The sequence below is a fragment of the Canis lupus genome, chromosome 8, assembly GCF_011100685.1.
Source record: "Canis lupus familiaris isolate Mischka breed German Shepherd chromosome 8, alternate assembly UU_Cfam_GSD_1.0, whole genome shotgun sequence".
NCBI lineage: Eukaryota > Metazoa > Chordata > Mammalia > Carnivora > Canidae > Canis > Canis lupus.
In genome coordinates, this window is record NC_049229.1 from 68,565,885 (window position 1) to 68,587,139 (window position 21,255).

General features: G+C 47.2%; 1 protein-coding gene across 4 annotated transcripts in view; it reads left to right on the forward strand.

The window, feature by feature from the left end:
- EML1 (EMAP like 1) overlaps nt 1–21,255 on the forward strand; it is a 188,878-nt gene that overhangs the window by 48,935 nt on the left and 118,688 nt on the right. For 2 of the 4 annotated variants that reach the window (XM_038545705.1, XM_038545706.1), the window contains exon 1: nt 5,017–5,134. The exons of the other annotated variants lie outside the window; for them this stretch is intronic. In XM_038545705.1, coding sequence (XP_038401633.1) covers nt 5,068–5,134 — 67 coding nt within the window. In that variant the 5' untranslated portion in view covers nt 5,017–5,067. Of the gene's footprint in view, nt 1–5,016; nt 5,135–21,255 lie in introns of those variants that run through there. 4 annotated transcript variants of the gene reach the window in all.

Here is a 21,255-nt window from a genome sequence, read left to right on the forward strand (position 1 = left end):
GGGGACCTCATGTAAGTAGAATCATGTGATGTTTGTCTTTCTGTGAGTGGCTTCTTTCTTAGAGCATTAGGTCCTCAAGTTCATCCACATTGTAGCAGATGTCAGAATGTCCTTTCTTTTAATTGTATGTATTTTTAAAAATTTATTTATTTATTTATTTATTTATTTATTTATTTATTTATTTATTTATTTATTTATGGGGGAGAGAGAGGGAGAGAGAGAGAGAGAGCACCCCAAGCTGACTCTGCACTGAGCTGGATGCAGGGCTTAATCTCATGACCCTGAACTGTCGGACACTCAACCGACTGAGCCACCCAGGCGCCCTTTTCCTTTCTTTTTTTTTTTTTTTTTAAGACTATTTATTCTTGGGGGAGAGAGAGAGAGAGAGAGAGAACAAGCAGGGGGAGGGGCAGAGGGAGAAGCAGACTCCCTGCTGAGCAGGGAGCCCAATGCAGGATTCGATCCCACGACCACCTGAGCTGAAGGGAGATACTTAACTGAGTGAGCCACCCAGGTGCCCCTGCCCTTCTTTTTAAAAACTGAATAATATTCCACTGGGTGTATATATCACATCTTGTTTGTCCATTCGTCTGTCAAGGGACACTTGGGTTACTTCCACATTTGGCTCCTGTGAATAATGCTGCTATGAGCATGGGTATGCAGATATCTCTTCAAGACCCTGCCTTCAGTTCCTTTGGGTATATAACCAGAAGTCGAATTTTCTACTTCATTCTTTAAAGTGCACATATGACTCTTTAAATAGTCTACGCACGGCCACCTGCAGTTTGGAGAGTACTGTGTTCTGTGGCCATATTCCCAGCCCCAAGCACAGTGCCTGGTACTGTATAAACTATTTTTGGAGAAATGTTGAATTAAACAATAGATACGCAAGCTACATTTCTGGGTAATTTTAAAAATTACTTCTCTACGAGTAAAGGCTACAGAGCTCCCATTTTCCTTTCTCTTTTTCACACATTGTACAATATGCTGCTATTAATGCCACTGAATGCTATGGTTATATTGTCCTAGAGAGTGTACATCACTTATTACAGTGACAACGGTTTTTGGTCTTGGGCCATAAATTATCTCAAGATGACATGGAATAACAATCTGTTAAGATGTTTGGGCGCAAAAAATCACACATCGTTAATTAAGTGTTCAGAGATTTTTCTTGGACTTTCCCCACGGATCTTCTTCAATGCTGTGTAGATTATACCTAATTGACTTAACATGTGTATCCTTGTAATTATACTAAATTTTGCTTTTTTTTTTTTTTTTTTTTTTTTTAGAATGAGCTTTTGCCATTGTGGGAAAAACATAGCCGTTAAGTAGTTAAGAGTATAATCACAATCTCGATCATCTTGAAAGCGAGTGGACTGAGTTCTTTTTTTTTTTTTTTTTTAGGTTTTTTAAAAATTTATTTTTTAAAAGTTAATATGTGCATAAAAGGAAACTGAAAAACACAAGAAGCAAAGAACAAAGTCATCCATAATAATCACAAGCAGTTTACGGTTTGACTCCTAGGTCCCGTGTGTGTATCTATCTACACAAGTAAGCATTTTTGGACTGAGTTCTTAATCGTTATTTGCAATTGTGCTCTAGTGAAAGTAAAATTGTCTATGAAAATCTCCAGCTCAATTTTTCTCCTGCCCCACTTCTGAATTTCCTTTGTTCTTCACTCTTTTCAGTCATGGTCAAATAGCATTCCGCGAACATGCTAAATCAAGAATATTAACGCTCTTGGGTGCCTTTGGGTGGCTCAGTCAGTTAAGCGTCTGCCTTTGGCTCAGGTCATGATCCTGGGGTCTAGGGATCGAGTCTCGCATACCTGCTTCTGCCTCTGCCTCTCTCTGTCTCTCATGAATAAATAATAAAATCTAAAAAGAATATTAACGCTCTTAAGAAGAGACATCTTTTCATCATTTATTCATAATTATCATCCTCTTCCAATTTGAAGAATGCCAGTAGTCAGCTTTTTATGCCAATTATCTGCTGCATTCTAATGCGTAAAACTGCCAAGTGGAGAAAAGGTAGCATTAGGATTGGATTTGAAGGGGAGAAGGTGGGAGACGAGAACACAGACGAGGGCAAAGATCCAAGTGCACCTGCCTTTAGTCTTGCCCTTCGAAAGCCCCTTCTCTATAGCACCTGCCTCTTGCTTTAGAGATGCAGAGGGTCCACCTCTACTGGGCAGTGACAGGGGTGGCTTTAAATGACCCTTCGGCCTCTGTTGCCCTCTCTAGTTGGTGCACATTCCCTTTCCCCTCCAAAGTTCTCAAATGTGCATCTGCGTGTGCTCTCCCTTTGATGACCAGTGGCCTGGCTTCTGTCCCCACTGCTCACCGAGATGCTCCAGGCCACCCGACAAGCCTTCTGCCACCAGATGGAAGGGCCTCTGCCCAGCCTCATCCTCCTCGACCCATCCTGCAGAGAGAATCCTGTGAAAATGCCCACCTCTTTACAACTTTCTGTGCTCCTAGTTCAATGAGACAATATCCTAGGTGGCTTTCTTGCCTCTCTTTCTGGATGCTCCTTTGGAATCTCACTTGTCCCATCCCAAAGTGCTGCCCAACTTCGGTTGACTTACTTTTCTCACCTTTCTTTTTTCTTTTTTTTTTTTTTTTTTTTTTTAGGTTTTCCTCACCTTTCAATAGTTTGTTAACTACTTCTACCCAAGTCCCCTTCTTTCACTGGCACGCCATCACCAATCTCCAATCGCTCCGGGCTTTTCTAGCAGGATGCTTGCTGTCCTCTCTTGGCTTTTCCACCTGTCCAGCAGCCTGTTCTGTGATGACGAGGTTCCTCTGGAGTGTCTCCCAGTCTCTTTACCTCCCTCTGATGGTGAAGGTGCTCAGGCCCCGCCCCGCCCTGGGCCACTCCAGCTCCAGAGCCAGGCCCCTGCTGTCCAGTCCACACACAGACACGTCTCTCTGGCGCAGCTTTAGCTGCCACTTGCTTGTGTGCCAACATCCCACCTCCCTCCTCCGCCCGCCACCAGCTGTGTTCAGACTCTTCTGCAGGCCCTCAGGGCCTCTCCTACCTGGCTCCCCCCACTCAGTGCAATCTATTTCCCACCTGTCTGTGATACAAGCTGTTCATTCCTGCCAGAGCAGCCCTTTGGCGGGTCAGCAGACCTGGGATCACTCATGCTGTCCTTCCCAGCGACCTTCAAGCTCTGGGGCCCGTCAAAGCAACCCCGGTAGCCCTTCACAGTCCCACACGCATTTTCCTAGTTGACAATCCCTGTTATCCTGTGTGTCTGGTCTCTCTGGCCAGGTGAAGGGTAAGATCTTCAACCTGCCTTCTGCCCACAACCTCCAGTGTGGGTCATGGCTAACCCCCGCCTCCCCCCCCCACGCCAAACAGGCCACTTACAGTGATAGAGCCCCCACTCTGGCAGTGCCTTCCACTTCTGCCTCTGAACCCACTGAGCCCCACACAACGTCTTGATTGCAGCTTCTCACTATTCTCATTTCACCTCCAGGGTGTTCAACCCATACAAGTGAATACCTACAACTTGAGACCATTCATACATGTAAGTGGATTAGAACACGGAAGCGCATCGCGGGTAGTCATAAGGCCTACGAATTGCGAATTGCAACTGCGGCGCGGCAGGAGCACACGTGCTGGCAGTCTCCTCTGCACCCAGCCAGGGGATCCTCCAGCGCGCGTATTCTCTCCATCGCCCAGCACCAGTACTTGGGGCCGCGCGGGGTGGAACTCCAGTCATTAATGCAGCGTGTGCGCGCGCTTGTGTGCATGTATGCGTGTATGTGTGCGCTTGTGTGCATGTGTGTGTGCGCGCGGTTGTGTGCATGTGTGCGCGCGGTTGTGTGCATGTGCGCGTGTATGTGTGTGCGCTTGTGTGCATGTGTGTGCGCGTGCTTGTGTGCATGTATGCGTGTATGTGCGCGCTTGCGTGCACGTGCGCGCGCGTGTGTGCATGTGTGCGCACGCTTGTGTGCATGTGTGCGTGTATGTGTGTGCGCGCGCGCTTGTGTGCATGTGTGTGCGCGCGCGGTTGTGTGCATGTGTGTGTACGCGTGTGTGCATGTGCGCGTGCATGTGTGTGCGCGTGTGCATGTGTGCGCGCGCTTGTGTGCATGTGTGCGTGTATGTGTGTGCGCTTGTGTGCATGTGTGTGTGCGCGCGCTTGTGTGCATGTGTGTGCGCGCGCGGTTGTGTGCATGTGTGTGTACGCGTGTGTGCATGTGCGCGTGCATGTGTGTGCGCGTGTGCATGTGTGCGCGCGCTTGTGTGCATGTATGCGTGTCTGTGCGCGCTTGCGTGCATGTGTGTGCGCGTGTGTGCATGTGTGCGTGTATGTGTGTGTGCTAGTGTGCATGTGTGTGTGCGCGCGCTGGAAAAGTTAGAGTGCTGGGTCTGGGTGTCTGTCGTGCTATGTGCTCCCGGCACAACGCACACAGCTGTCCCCGCCCCCGGACCCGGCTAACGAGTGTGTAATGTGGCCGATCTGCGAGGCAGGGGCTGATCGGAGGGGACAGGCCGCCGGCGGCCTCGGCTTCAGCGGAGGCCCGGGCGCCGCGGAGGCCGCGTGGGGAGGGGGCGCGCCGCGGCCCGACGCGGAGCGGCTCCGACGGGGGCTCGCGCTCCGTCCGTGTCCGTCCGGGGGCCCCGGGGGCGCGGGGATCGGCCTCGGCGGCCGCAGGCGGGAGCTCCCCGGGCCGCCGCTCCCTTTGTCCCCGGGCGTCCCCCCCCGCGCCGTGCGTCCCGGCCTCTCGGGGCCCCCCGCCGCCCGGCCCCCGGCCCCGGCCCCCGGCTCCGCCCCGCCGCCCCGCCGAGGCCGCCCCCTGGCGGGCAGCGCGAGCAGCGCCGGCGTCGGGCCCGCGCGGCTGCGGCGGCGGCGGCGGCGGCGGCGGCAGCGGCGGCGGCGGCGGCGGCGGGCCCGGGGTTGCCATGGTAACCGGCCGCGGCCGCCGCCACAGCAGGGCCGGCCCCAGCGCCAACGCCGGCCGCGGCTCGGCTCGGCTCAGTGTGGGGGTGAGCGGCGGCGGCGGCGGCGGCGCGGCCGGGCCGGGGGAGCGGGCGCGGCCCGGCGGCCTCAGCATGGAGGACGGCTTCTCGAGCTACAGCAGCCTGTACGACACGTCCTCGCTGCTCCAGTTCTGCAACGGTGAGGGCGGCGGGGCCGGGCCGGGCCGGGCCGGGCCGGGCCGGGCGCGGAGGCCGCGCAAAGTTGCGGCGGGGGCGCGCGGTTCCCGCCGCCGCGGGCGCATTGTGCAGGCCCTCGGGCCGCGCCCGGCTCGCCCCCGCGCCCCGCCCCGCGCCCCCCGCGCCCCCGAGCCCGCCGGTGCGCGCGGGCGGCCGGGGCCGGGGAGCCGCGGAGCGAGCGCACGGGGCGCGCGGCGCGTGGGGAGGCCGGGCGGGCGCGGGGACGTGTTGCTCGCCGCCGGGTCGGGGCCGCCGCGAGGCTGCTCTGCGGGAGCATCTGGGCGCGCGGGTCCCCGGGGAGCACGACCCTCGGCGGCGGCGGGACCCCGTGCAGCCGGTCAGCGCCTCCCCGGGGAGCCACCCCCGTGCACCGCGGGGCGCAGGCGGAGCGAGCCTGGCTGCAGAGGGCTCGCCCTGTTTTGTTTACGGGAGGGTAGATTTTACTGTTTTTTAAAAAAATTTCTATTATCCTCTTTTTTTTTTTTTTTTTTTACAGGCAGGAAACTAATAACTAGCAATGTGGCATCTTTGGGGCAAAAAGATAAAAAAAATGTAAAGAATCCTTGAAAGATTTGAAAGCTTTCAGTCTCCTTAGCAGGATTGAAAAAGGTTTTCACATCGCACGGCGTTATTTTATGGGAACATGATGTATGATAATTCATGCACAGAAGTTAACCAATTTTTTTGTTTGTTTGTTTTGTTTTTAACGTTCGGTTTATGGCTTTCTCAGAGGGTCCCAAAAGTTTGTTAGAGTAGGAACCATGTGTGTTTCTACCGAGTTTGCCGATAGTACCATAGGAATAATTTGGGATTCTAGATGCATTGACAACTGGAGCAGTTTGTTTTGCGGTTGTAGTTGTGATTTAGGGGGAACTTTACGGCTCTTCGACACCTGTTTGCAAATAAGAGGTATTCGCCGTAGCAATAAAGATGACTGAGTGTGTCCGTTCTTCCTCTGTAATGATGTTTTAATCTCTGGCAGAATTGATCTTTGGCTTTTCTGTGGAAGAGTTTTTCTGATAGTTCAGCAGAGAATAACTTTCCTGTTAATCACATGCAGGCCTTCATTAACTTAGTAATGCTCTCTTCAGTGGAAGGGGAGAAAGTTCGAGCTCTCCAGATGTAACAGCAGCTTCCCAGAGCAGAACCCCTGTGTTTTGGGTCCTGAGATGGTGTTGAAGGCAGGCAGAAGGTATCTGGTTCTGGGCCACTGGAATCCCTCCTAGTTCAGAGTCATGGGAGCCTTCTGCTCTCTGGTGAGGTGCATAGAATTCTCAATTAAATTTTGAATGCTTTCCTTAAATGACTTACAATCAATCCTACTTGAATTACTATTTGTGATGTAAAGGTAGTACCGCCTCCTGCGTGTTTATGATAGAATCCCACCTATATTAGTTGTGAAAGGCCTGTGGCTGAGAAATCATATTAAGTGAATTCCAGGCATGAAGGATTTTAAAAACTTAATATGTGGGCAAATACGTTGACAGTTTGATTTAGGTTATGGAAATGAGCCTAGATATTTTTATTTGAGCAGTTGTTTGGGGGCCTGGTCATATCGTTCCTAAATAGCAGTTCAGTCGTGAGGTTGACCTACACATCTATTCATGAGGGTTTTGGTTTTCGGCCTTTTCTTGTTAATTGCAAGTTTAGAGATGTTGGTAAGGGGTCTTCCTAATAATGATGTCTAGGAGAAAGTAACGGCCAGCTCTTACATGTTGCATGGGCGAGAGTTTAAGAAAAATCACTTTAAAATAGCTAGAATCAGACTGTAGGATCACTTCAAAATACGGTTGAATGAATCATAGCTGTTGAATTTCTTTTCTCAGAAAGTGCTTAGCTCTGTTTTTATTATGTTTTGGTTACCATATGAATAAACTTTAAAGCAAGAATAGTTTATGGGGCAGAATGGGCGTTAACTAATGATGTCTGAAGCAACAGATGTTTTGATGTGAAATTATTCATTTTAAGAGGCTTCCATTAAGTAAAAGTATAAATGAACACAATTTAGCTAATTACTATGATGATTCCATTAAAGCAGCGGCTCACAGAAACACCGTTTCACCAAGAATGAAATGAAACATGTGGGTATTTCATTAGCTGCACTGAGAAAAAATTTTTTCTTTTTAAATGAGGGATTTACATGACAATGGGCCAGACTACAGCAGCATAATATATGAACTCCTCCATTTTCATATGTTGATGAAGCCTCCTGCTTTTGATAATGACAGGAACTAAAGAGTCATAGTTCTATATTAGCTTCAGCAAATACAACCCATACTTACTGGCACAGTCAGCATCCTCCTGGGGAGATAAAGATGGAAATGAATATCTAAATGAGACAGAAGAGAAAACTTTGTGCAAGTGAATGAACTCTCCGTCTTCCCCTCATCCTTTTTTCCTCTTGCTGGGTCTCCTCCCTAATTTGCAGTGGATCTGAAATGTAAAGTCAGGAGGTGTCTAGCCTCCAGAAAAGACTATTCATTCTCATCTTTCAGATACTGGCATTCTCGTTTCAGGAGAAAACTTGTGCAGCTTTTTTTTTTTTTTTTTTTCCTGCAAAGTATTTAAAACTCTGGTCAAAGAGCGAGAAACCACAAACTTCTTTTATTGCTCCAGGAAAAACCACCATAGTTGAAAAGTGAAGAAAAGTTATCATTTATAAGCCAATTTATGATTTGGGTAATACATACCATTCTTTACTCCATATTTCCTCAAAGCCTCTCTTTGAGGTAAATCATATTACATTTGAGAAAACTGAAGCTCAAATTGATTTGGGTGCAGAGTGCCTGGGTGGTGCAGTTGGTTAAGTGACCCACTCTTGATTTCGGCTCGGGTCATAATCTCAGGGTCGTGAGATGGAGAGCCAGTCGTCAGGCTCTGCACTCAGCAAAGTGTCTGCTTCTCTTCCCCTCTGCCCTCCCCACGCTAAAACAAACAAACAAACAAATAAATACATCTTAAAAAAAAGAGAGCGAGCGAGAGGGATTTGGTGACTTTGTAAGGCCACACACACAACCTTTAAGGCTTGGATGCCAGTCTGAAGCTTTTATTTGTTTGTTTGTCTTGATAACAGCCTTGTATTGATACTATTGACATCCCATAAAAATTCACCCCTTTAAAGTGTACAATTAACTGGTTTTTAGCATGTTCACAGAATTCTGATAGTGTCACCAATATCTAATTTTAGAATATTTTCACACCCCAAAAAGAAACCCCCTAGTAGCAGTTACTGCCTTTCCCTCATTGCTCTAGACCCTAATGACCACGAATCTCCTGTTTCTATTGATTCTGGATGTTTTAATGTAAGTGGAATCATCCTAATATTTGACCTTTTGTGTTGGTCTTCTTTCACTTAGCATAATGTTTTAAGGTTTGCCCAGAGTTGTAGCATGTGTCAGTACTTCATTCCTTTCTTTATGGCCAAATAATATTCCATTTTATGGATATATATATATATATATATATCACATTTTATGTATCCATTCTCCAGTTGATGAGTTTTTGGATTGTTTCCACTTTTTGACTATTCTGAATAATGATGCTATGAACATTCATGTACAGGCTTTTTTGCACAGACATGCATTTTCATCTTTCTTGGGTACATACCTAGGAGTAGAATTGCTGGGTCGTATGGTAACTCTGGCTTTAATATTTTTGAGAAACCAATCTGAATTTTTTGAAATCTAAATATCAACCTCTTCTTACATTATACCTTGCGGATGAAAGAAGAGGGAGTTGAGGTGGATCAAGGAGGAAGAGAAGTGGGAGCAAAGAATACAATGTTGCTGTTTCATTTCTGTGAATCACTTTGGATGCTTTTCATCAATTGCGGCTCACCAAAGTCAGCGCGCATCCTTGCTTAGAGGCTGTAGGTTAGAAGAGCTTGAGGGGACCTAACAGGCATTTCATCCTGTGGTTTTCTTTCTTAAGCCTTTGAGTTGTTTCTTCAAAGTACAGCTTACCCAGGAACCCAAAGGTAAAGCAGATGAACATGGAGCTGCTTCAGCTCAAGTAGGAGGATAGCACTCTGGCCCTCCTCGCGGGCTCCTACCCTCACACACTGATCCAGCCCCCCATCTCTCCAGGGCTGGAAATCTCGGGTGTATGGGAGGATGCCCCAAACCTTATTCAGCCCCTGCTTGAGCAGTTCCAAGGGACTGGGAAACTCACTATCTCTCCATGCAAACCATTCCTTCTGTGGACAGTTCAGACTCTCAGTTCCTATGTGCACTCAAACCTTGGCCCAAGTTCTGTCTCTTGGGCCCACAGAGAATAGGTTTAATCTCTTTTCCATACACTATGTTGTCACATGTTTGAAAACAATTACGACAGCTCTTTCTGAAGTCTTCTTCTAGCTAAACATTACCATTGGCGGGAAAAATTCCTATAAGATACAATTTTATGCCCTTAATGATTTTTGGATTGCTGGATCTACATGCGTTTCCTTTTGTCTATACGCCTTTTAAAATTGGGCACAACTGCTTTCGGTATTCCAGACATGGTTTTTAAACAGAGCGGAATTAAAAAAAAAAAAAATAGATAAACAGAGCAGAATAGAGCAGGATACTTCACCTCTCTTATTCTAAAATCTATACTTCTTATAACATGGCCTAAGATGATATTAGCCCTTTTACTTATCACTTCACTTTGTTACCTCTTACTGATTTTCAGCTAAAATTCTTGTCTGTTTTATATGTATGATGGGTAAGCTATTTCTTTTCTTACTTTTACCTTTCCTTTTTGAGGAGGAGTTTCTTCCAGCAGGCAGAGCCCTGTCAAGTTACAGGTTGTGATGTGGTAAATAGCCCCGGCGCTCATATAAAATACTTCAGCATTATCATAACATGGGAATTGGTCATCGTCCTAAAGGGTTATGATTCTGGATAGCAGCCTTTCCTCCGTCTTCCCTTGGAAGGTGTCACGAGAGATGATCAGATTCCCTCTAAAGCCTGTGCATAGTTAAACTACCCATTCCCTGATCATCTTCTCCTGCAGGTGTTACATTTTAATAACCATGGCAGGTCAAGTCTATGGTACCTGCTACTCCCAATCATCCTTTGAAATCACTATAATAATCTTTGGAGCTATCGCTATTTATTTTTTATAGTTTTGAAATGGAAAAACCTTAATTTCTAGGGCTTTATATTTTGAAAAGTAAAAATACTTTATTTAAAACCTTTGGCATCTATAGTACTGATGACTTTCCCCTAACTAGGAGTATGATAGAATTTTCAAGTTGGCACATAGTTGGGTGTAAAACAGGATCGAGGAGCTCCTGTGAGGAAATCATACAAAGTATTTTCAGCCCTCTTCTGCATTCTCGTGTGGTGACCGGGCATTGACTTAGGATTTGTATGAGAGCAAAATCAAAAGAAAATGCTCTCAGGGAAAGTGCAAAGCAAGCACCCGTACTAACTGAGAATTTCTTCTTGGTACATGGTGCCCAGCAAGGAATTTATTTTATAGCCAAACCACAAGCATTTATGACATTATAAACAAACCCAAGCGTTTTGGTGGAAAATTCACAAAACTGTGTTTTAAAAGTAACCATTAGTTGGTTGGTGTTAATTTCTGAGATAGCGTAAAGCCTTTTCATATATTCTCTTAAGAAATCAGCACTTTAGTTGAGTGGATGGTAGATAAGGAAAGAGAAATAACATCTTTGTTTCTAGTGTCACAGTCTGTTCAGGCCATAAAACCAGTAGCATGAAAAAATCATGACAGCGTTGAAAATTCTACTTTAAAGCATTGCTTTTATTAGTAAGGACTTGAAATCAGTGATATTTTGTGCTACTTATAAAAATCTCTTTCAGAAAAAATATTTTTATTTATCTTTAAAATCCTAGCTTATTAATAGAGGGTTTCTAGTATTCGCAAAATGTTTTTTTTTAATAGTTTTTTGGGTTTTTAAAAAGATTTATTTATTTATTTATTTATTTATTTATTTATTTATTTATTTATTTATTTATTTATTTATTTATGATAGAGAGTGAGAGAGGCAGAGACACAGGAGGAGGGAGAAGCAGGCTCCATGCCGGGAGCCTGATGTGGGACCCTGATCCCCGGACTCCAGGATCCCGCCCTGGGCCAAAGGCAGGCGCCAAACCTCTGAGCCACCCAGAGATCCCCTCGCAAGATGTTTTAAATGCCAGCAGAAACATTAGTAACCAAAAAAACTATGCCATAAACTATAAACTCTAAATGCTGTCTCATTATTTATCAATACAGCCCCCCCGCCCCAAGCTTGGTGATTTTCTCATTAGATATTTGACACATACATTTACTGTTCCACTGGGCAGCGTATTCGTTTGAATGCAGTCCAGGGCTAGGGGTGTCCTGGGGTTCGAGCAGCAATGAGTGCACATGTACGGTTTACTTTAAAGAAATAGCCTGTTTAGGGCCGCTTGGGTAGCTCAGTCAGTTGGGCATCTGCCTTCAGCTCAGGTCATGATCCCAGGATCAAGCCCTGCATTGGGCTCCCTGCTCAGCGGGAAGCCTGCTTCTCCCTCTGCCCTCTGTGTGTGCTATCAAATAAATAAATAAAATCTTAGAAGAAAAGAAACAGCTATTTAAAACAGTTTATCCTTCTTTAAAGTACTAATTTTTATTTATTTTATTTTTATTTTTTAAAGTACTAATTTTTAGATGAAGAGTTAGGTAGACATATTTCCATTTTGTTTCCTCTAAAGCTGTATCTTTATTGGAAAATACTCTTGGTGTGGAAAACCGCATTTTTGCAGAATACTTTGTCATGTCTTAAAACGCAGTATTTATTTTGCCAGGTTTCTGGAAAAGATTTGAACTCTCTGGGTTTAAGAAACTGCCCTAGATTGCCCTAATAATCATCGTAGACTTTTCTGTGTGCCCCATCCTCCCATCTCAGTGGACTTTGTGGATTCTGCTCCCCAAGGATCTTATGACCCATCCATTCTGCTCAGTTCAGACACCCATCACTTCTCAGCTGGGTTTTCGTTTGTGTTTTTGAAAATGGCAGCCCCAAACTAGTCTTTCTGCCTCCAGTCTCAACCCCCTTCAGCATGTTCCTTTTTTATTAAACAAGTAGAATATCCACCACGCTCTTTATTACACTGATGGTGGGGTTTGGAGGGGGGTTCCAAGGATGCACGTGGTTGACATGGCCCTTGTCTTCAGGACACCTGCATTGCTCATTGGGAGCTAGACATTCAGTGCTACCTTCATGATGAGTTACTTGACGGCCCCAGGATGGACGGTACTAATACATCTAAGGAGCACTGTAGAGTGTTGTAGGGCGTTGGACTCAAGGGGTGTGTATTGGGGTTTCCTAAGGAAGGCCTCTGTGCGCTTCTCTTTCCAGGGTGACTGGAAGTCCAACACTGCAAGGGGGTGGGGAGTGGGCGGGGTGGGGGAGAAGAGCAGTCCAGACCAGGGAAAGCAATCAGAAAGTGGGGGTCGAGGAAAGGTCTCATATGGGGAGAGAAGAAGGAGCAGAGTGGCTTGAAATGAAGCTGGGCGGATCTTGTGGGACTTCTCAGCCACAGTAAGGAGTTTGATTTTATTCTGAGGAGCAGAGAAAACGTGGCAGAGAATTTTGAGGCAAGGGAGTGACGTGGTCAGATTCTCAGGGATTTTTGAAAGAGAGCTCCCCCTGCAATGTGGAGGGAAGGCTAGAAGGGGGTGGAGGACGAAGCCAGGGGACAGTGGTGATGGTTTCCACTCGAGGAGTTAGCGTAGGGCTCACCTCACCAGGACTTGTGTCATCACCAGGAGGGAGCCGGGGATGACACCCAGGCTTCTGGCTCATCTGACTTAAGGGCCATTTGCAGAGATAGAAGGAGCTAGGATGGATAGGCAGATGACGGGCCAGGTGTGAGGGACTGTGGAACATGCAAGCCAAAGAGCCGAGCGGGCTGTGGGGTCTCGTGCTGGGAGATGCCTGGAGAAGGCGTAAAAAATTTGAGAGCCATCAGTAAATAGCTAAATCCATGGCACAGATGAGCTCACCTAAGGAGAAATGTGACGTTTTTGGAATGCTCTTTCTGGAAGACAGATCTGATCATAACAGGCCCCTGATTGAAAGTCTTTCGTGTGCCCCACCCCCCGGGCATCCAAGGCGTCTTAGAGGGGCTGCTGGCTTAGCCAGCTCACAGCTCCTCCTGGCTCCTGCCTGCCCCAGTAGAGTGAGGTCTTTCCCTGGTGGCCATGTGGTTATCTCGTATAAATCTGTTACCACGATTATCCTAGAGGCCTGTCACTGTGGCTTATTTTCACATCTCTCATGGCTGTCACCCTCTTCCGGGAAGAGTCTCCTGGTGATTATCTCAGTGTCTATGCTTCAGCAATGTCTGGTACCTAATGGGTCTCCTGGTGAACACTGGTTGAGTGGGAGCAGGGACCACCTTCTTTATCCCAGAGCACCCCCTTAAACACACGCACCAGCAAAGTGGCTCACATGTAACAGGTGTGGTAGCCTAAATCGTGACTGGAGAAAGCACTCATGCCACTTCCCTGTATGCTTGAAATAATGTATATATTTATATGTTATATATCACATATGTGTATGGCTACACGGTATGCATGTATTTACATGTGTCACATGGGTGTGCACACATGCACACATCATGTGACATTTAACTCTTCCCCTCATCAAAGAACCAGTGGACATAGGCATTCAGAGGAGACTTAGGCATTCCAGGCGAGGGGACCTCATCAGGGAAAAGCCAGAAGCAGGTGACCTGGCCCGGTGGAGTCCCACTCATCTGCACAAACGTCACAGAATACCTCGAGCTGGACACTGGCTCTTGGATCAATGAGGAGAAACATTTGCAAAAAGCACTCTGCGGTTCAACAGGCTTAAAACACATTATTTTCAGCCAGGGTAATTGACACGATGGAGTAGTTCTTGGCAAAGGCGGCGTTTTTAACATTAAGAGAGATCTGGCTGTTAAATCAGCCCCCCAAAAAGTTGTTTTATGTAACAAGAATTTTACCACCCTTAGAAAAACATGCGGCAGTCGAGAAACAGTTGGGTGGACTTAGGACTTGCTTATGCTAGAGCATCGCTACACATTTTAGCCCCAATTATAGCTGAAAATCCTTAGGAGGAGAACTGAGTGCTGCTACTTCATCCGTCACGGAGCCCCTCGCAATGCTGAACCGTTCCACGGGTGAGCCGCGGAGGCTGCTCCTCGGGGACCGTATGGGAGATCTAATAAAGATAATGATCTGTTAGCATGGCTCCACCTAATTAGTCCTTTAGAAAGTAATTAAGCAGGACTGCCCACACTCCAGTGCTCTCAAAGACTAAAATCTGACTCCATGTGTGATATCTTCGCCTTCCGTGAAAATGGCCTTGTACTGAGTTGATATAATTTAATTACATAAAAATATGTGTCCATACTGCATCTTGTCCTGGATTACAGCGCTATCATGACAGGGCTGTCATTCCAGACCGGAGCTTGTGCTTTCCGAGGTAGGGCCAGGGCTCCCGCATCTCTGGCTCCCAGCGGTGTGGGGCCCCGTGTACTGGGGGGGCGGCAGGGGGGGGCAGTGCTGTCAGCAACCAGGGGCAGGTGGCCCAGGGCACCCCCTTGTTAATCTTGACTGCACCCCTTTGAGGCGATGCCTGTTATCGTCTCTGTTCTGACTGGTGAGGCAGCAGAGGCCTAAAAGTTTAGGTGATTTGCTCAAGGTCCCCTGGCCGGTGCTTTGCAGAGCTGGGGTTTGAACCCAGGCACTCGGCTCCGCTGTCCACAGCATGCCGGGTGCTCAATTATGCTCGGTGCGCCCGCCATGGGTCAGAGATGGGGACGACCGTGGACGCGGAGGGGGCTCAAGGGAGGGGGGTTCAGTCGGTGCCTTGCTTCCCTAGGGGGCTGCGCACCGGCTCAGATGTGGGTGCCTTTCACAGGCTTGCTGTGGGGGTTCTTCACCCCTGTCTCCCTTCCCATCGTTGCACTTCAGCACTTCCTGAGGCCGAAATACCATTTAGCCCTGAGTTGCTCAAAGTCCCACAGAAGCTCCCCCATAGCTCTGAGGATAAGGCCTGGGTCTGAAACGGCCTCCCACCTACCTCCCTGGCCCAGGGGCTACTTGTCCCTGCAGGTGCCCCTTGGTTTCTGCCACCCTGGCTTCTTCCAGCACATCTGAGGCTACCACCTGCTTGATGTGCATCCTCCCCTGCCAGGGCCCTGACTTCCCCATCCCTCTTCACCTGACCACTCCTGGTCCTTTAGAACCCAGCTCCATGGCCCAGGAAGCCTCCCTAGCACAGAGCTTAGAACCCAGCTCCATGGCCCAGGAAGCCTCCCTAGTGCAGAGCTGCTCAGGGCCAGCCTCCTGAGTCTCGCTGCAAACCGGCAGCCCCCAGAGGACCACACCGTGGACCCTCGGCACCTACACACTGACCCCAAGAGCGAGCCATTTCAGGCTGGTAACTGCCTGCTGAGGATGTTTCACTTCCTCCAGGACTGGCCCTGCGACTGCTGTCACCAGCCTTCATGACGCTGGTCAGTCTTCCTGTGGACAGCTCTGGTGCTTTCGTTCTTCTCCATCACCTTTTTTTTTTTTTTTTTAAGATTTTATTTATTTATTCATGAGAGACACACACACACACAGAGGCAGAGACACAGGCAGAGGGAGAAGCAGGCTCTGTGCAGGGAGCGTGATGCAGGACTCGATCCCGGGTCTCCAGGATCGCGCTCTGGGCTGAAGGCGGGTGCCCAACCGCTGAGCCACCAGGCGTATCCCATCACCCTTATTCTATCATCATTCCCTTGCTTTTCTCAAAACCCTGTAAAAAAGTGTTTAGTTGTGGTGAGACGCACAAACATTAAATGCATCACTTTAAACATGTGAAGCCTGCAGTTGGTGGCACTAAAGCACGTTCCCGTCACTGTGCAGCCGTCGCCACCATCCGTTCCCCAGAATGCCTTTTTTTTTTTTAGAGATTTTATTTATTTATTCATGAGAGACACACAGAAAGAGAGAGAGGCAGAGACACAGGCAGAGGGAGAAGCAGCTCCATGCAGGGAGCCCGATGTGGGACTCGATCCCAGGTCCCCAGGACGAGGCCCTGGGCTGAAGGCGGTGCCAAACTGCTGAGCACCCGCCCCCTCAACCGGGCTGTCCCTCCCAGAATGCCTTTCCTCCTGCAGAACTGAAACTCCCTGAAACTCAGACTCCCATGCCCCCCGCCCCCAGTGCCCCCCATTCACTTTCTCTCGCTGTGAGTTGGACTGCCCTACAGACCTCATATAAGTGGAATCATGCAGGATTTGACCTTTTGTAACTGGCTTATTTCACTTGCTGAACCCTTTTAAAAACCATTGTTTCCTGAAGTTCTAGAATCCCAAACTGAACAACGTCTAACTAAGGGTTCAAAGCCAGGCATAAAGAGTGGGATAATTACCTCGAAGTTCAAAGCTGTCAGAGCCCCTGCTGTGTGTCACCTGATCACACCCACATGCCATCCAGCAGCTCTGCTCAGCCTATGTGAAGTCTAAGCTGCTTATCTCTGGAATCCCTGTAATAAAAAGTGTGTTCTTTCCCCCAGGCTAGCGTGAGTACAAGGCCGGCCTCCAGAAGGGTGGTGCAGAGTTCTAGAAACAGGGCTCAGGCTCGCCACTGTCCTGACACCCATCGGCCAGCAACAGAGGCCCCTCTGACAAGCGGAGAATGGTCACAAGTGTCTAAATCTCTTAGGAATGGAGGAGGTGGGGGAAAAATGTCAGAGCAGTTTAGGAAAATGATGAGGGGCATATGTTTGCTAAAGAAATTCCGTGACATATGCCTTCTGATCACCAATAGCATGCATTCTCTTGCAACTAGCTAAGGATCTAAGAAAGGAAACAGCAGATGTGAGACCCATGATCTAGGAAGGATCGGGGCGGGAGTCTTGGAATATCTCTTGAGTTTCTTTCTTTTTTAGAGATCACTGTTACACATTTGGCACCATCCACTAACATGACTGTCTGATTGGAGCATCTCCTTTGCAGGACTGTTTAAAACAACAAGCAAGCATAGGCTGCCTATGTGCAGGGTGAGTCATTAGCTCTTGAGAATGAGCACAAAAGATTACGTGCATCCCTTTTAAGACCCTCTGTGGTCTGTCACCAAATCCCTCTTTCTAAGACCTTCTGTGTTCTATCAACAGATCACTCTTTCCAAGGCTCTGAGCATGGACTTTGGAGAAGGACGGGTCTGGGTCGGAATCTTGAGTGTGTCAATTATGAAGAAGCTGAGGGAATCCACACCCTGACCCCTCTCCCCCCTCTCCCTCCCATCTGCTGCTCTGTGCCCCTGCTGGGCAGACTCCAAGGGAGCCAGAGAGCAGAGGAGCCCTTATGGCACCCCCACCCCCAGCAGCCTCCCAGAGAAGGCAGGATGGAAGACTGGAGGGAGGATCTTGAGGGTGGGCCCCAGAGGTCCAGTAGCGTGGTCTAGGATGGAGACGTTCACGTCCAGTAGTGCGTGTTGCCCTCCTGTCACTGTCTTGATGGTTGCAACAACGTTGACCTATCCTGGTTCCTGTTGTCAAGTAGGGATCCCATTGATGTTGAATTTGGGGTCTTAGCACATCCCGCTGCCTCCCAGGGGCATTGTTCCTCCAAGTGTGCAGGGATTGCCATGGCTCTGTAGTCATGCTTTACTGACCCTTACACCCCCTGTTTCTACACTGAAATGCAGTTCATCCTGGGGCCCAACTGAGACCATCTCCTGGCGAACTCTTTTGCATCTACCCAGAGTTCCTTTATCTTTCCTCTGCGCCTCTAGATTATGATACATATACCTCTGACTGGCGCTTGGTTCATTCCCTCATGTGTTATGGTTACCTGTACAGCCTTTGTTTCCACCACTGGCTAGTGAGTTCCTTTAGATGGGGCCCCTGTATTGTCTTTTTATTTCGCTTCTTTCCATTGCTCTGCAACGTCCCCTGCACATAGTGTGTGTTTGATAAATGCTTGTTGAATGAAAAGTCAATACTAACATTTTAGAAAGGGCCATGCTATCTTTAAATAATTGCAAAAGACAAAGAAAGGGAAGACTTCCTGATCCTGCAAAGCTTTTCAGTATTTCATTGTTTACAGTAGTGAGATAACTCAGTCCTATGTAGCAAAGCCACTTGACAATTGTAGGATGGGGTCAGCGTACAAACTTCCAACATAAAAAAAAAAAACAAAAAAACAAGGCAAAAAAACTTCCAACATGCTAGGATGACACATATTTGTGTACATTGTGGTTTTTTGTAGATTTATTTATTTGTTTGTTTATTTATTTATTTATTTATGATAGACATAGAGAGAGAGAGAGAGAGGCAGAGTGGAGGAGGGAGCGAGAAGCAGGCTCCATGCCGGGAGCCCAACGTGGGACTCGATCCCGGGACTCCAGGATCGCGCCCTGGGCCAAAGGCAGGCGCTAAACCGCTGAGCCACCCAGGGATCCCCTGTGTACGTTGTTGGTAGAAAACTATATCTGTGGATAAAACCATATATACAATTTTATTTTGTTGGTTTACCTGATTTTTATTCACCATGGCCTCTAAACACAGTCCAGCCACTGTAATCTGTTCCAACCATTGGAGTGGTTTATGGAGAGTTGGGACAGTTTTACACAAAACCATATATGGTGTGCATTGTGGACTAGGGGATTTTTCAAGAGTAATTTTTTTTTTTAAAGACAACTGCAAGTCTTTCTTTTTTTAATTTTTATTTATTTATGATAGTCACACAGAGAGAGAGAGAGAGAGGCAGAGACATAGGCAGAGGGAGAAGCAGGCTCCATGCACCAGGAGCCCGATGTGGGATTCAATCCTGGGTCTCCAGGATCGCGCCCTGGGCCAAAGGCAGGTGCTAAACCACTGTGCCACCCGGGGATCCCTTCAAGAATAATTTTGATGCCATTTTCATCGCCTTTATTGACCCAAAAACATAACCCCAACATAAAACAATCTCCACTCTAGTGTTTTAAAGTTCTGAAAGCTCCTTCAGATCTGTTTCTCACAAGCAAACTCTGAGGTAAGGACCATCCTATTCATGGCACTCATTTTGCAGAGGGTCTAGGAGGGATGCTAGGTCAGCTCACCACAGCCGTGCAGGTAAGTGACGGGCCTCCTCAAGGGCAGGTCTCCTTCTGCTTTTTTTTTTTTTTTTTTTTAAGATTTTTATTTATTTATTCAAGACACAGAGAGGGAGAGAGAGAGGCAGAGACACAGGCAGAGGGAGAAGCAGGCTCCATTGCAGGAGCCTGATGTGGGACTCGATCCCCGGTCTCCAGGATCAGGCCCTGGGCTGAAGGCGGCGCTAAACCGCTGAGCCTTCTGCTTTTTGAGCTGTGCCTTCTCTTCCTTGTCTTCGCGTTAGCAATCACTTCCATCTGCTGATCTACCTTTATCAGAGCACTTTATTAAAAAGAAAATAAGATTGGGACACCTGGGTGGCTCGGTGGTTGAGCGTCTGCCTTTGGCTAAGCTCATGATCCCGGGTCCTGAGATCAAGAGGAGCCTGCTTCTCCCTCTGCCTGTGTATCTGCCTCTCTCTGTGTCTCTCATGAATAAATAAATAAAATCTTAAAAAAATAATAAAAAGAAAATAAGATCAATTGCATCTCTTATTCTGCAAGTGTCGTTGTTGTTTTGCTGGACCTTAGAGAATTATTTATACTCTGTTTTATTGAGAACCTGACATTTATTTATTTATTTATTTTTTAAAATTTATTTTTTATTGGTGTTCAATTTACTAACATACAGAATAACCCCCAGTGCCCGTCACCCATTCACTCCCACCCCCCGCCCTCCTCCCCTTCTACCACCCCTAGTTCGTTTCCCAGAGTTAGCAGTCTTTACGTTCTGTCTCCCTTTCTGATATTTCCCACACATTTCTTCTCCCTTCCCTTATATTCCCTTTCACTATTATTTATATTCCCCAAATGAATGAGAACATATAATGTTTGTCCTTCTCCGACTGACTTACTTCACTCAGCATAATACCCTCCGGTTCCATCCACGTTGAAGCAAATGGTGGGTATTTGTCATTTCTAATAGCCGAGTAATATTCCATTGTATACATAAACCACATCTTCTTTATCCATTCATCTTTCGTTGGACACCGAGGCTCCTTCCACAGTTTGGCTATCGTGGCCATTGCTGCTATAAACATCGGGGTGCAGGTGTCCCGGCGTTTCATTGCATTTGTATCTTTGGGGTAAATCCCCAGCAGTGCAATTGCTGGGTCGTAGGGCAGGTCTATTTTTAACTGTTTGAGGAACCTCCACACAGTTTTCCAGAGTGGCTGCACCCGTTCACATTCCCACCAACAGTGTAAGAGGGTTCCCTTTTCTCCGTATCCCCTCCAACATTTGTTGTTTCCTGCCTTGTTAATTTGCCCCATTCTCACTGGTGTGAGGTGGTATCTCATTGTGGTTTTGATTTGTATTTCCCTGATGGCAAGTGATGCAGAGCATTTTCTCATGTGCATGTTGGCCATGTCTATGTCTTCCTCTGTGAGATTTCTGTTCATGTCTTTTGCCCATTTCATGATTGGATTGTTTGTTTCTTTGGTGTTGAGTTTAGTAAGTTCTTTATAGATCTTGGAAACTAGCCCTTTATCTGATATGTCATTTGCAAATATCTTCTCCCATTCTGTAGGTTGTCTTTGAGTTTTGTTGACTGTATCCTTTGCTGTGCAAAAGCTTCTTATCTTGATGAAGTCCCAATAGTTCATTTTTGCTTTTGTTTCTTTTGCCTTCGTGGATGTATCTTGCAAGAAGTTACTGTGGCCGAGTTCAAAAAGGGTGTTGCCTGTGTTCTTCTCTAGGATTTTGATGGAATCTTGTCTCACATTTAGGTCTTTCATCCATTTTGAGTTTATCTTTGTGTATGGTGAGAGGGAGTGGTCTAGTTCCATTCTTCTGCATGTGGATGTCCAATTTTCCCAGCACCATTTATTGAAGAGACTTTCTTCCAATGGATAGTCTTTCCTCCTTTATCGAATATTAGTTGACCATAAAGTTGAGGGTCCACTTCTGGATTCTCTATTCTGTTCCATTGATCTATGTGTCTGTTTTTGTGCCAGTACCACACTGTCTTGATGACCACAGCTTTGTAGT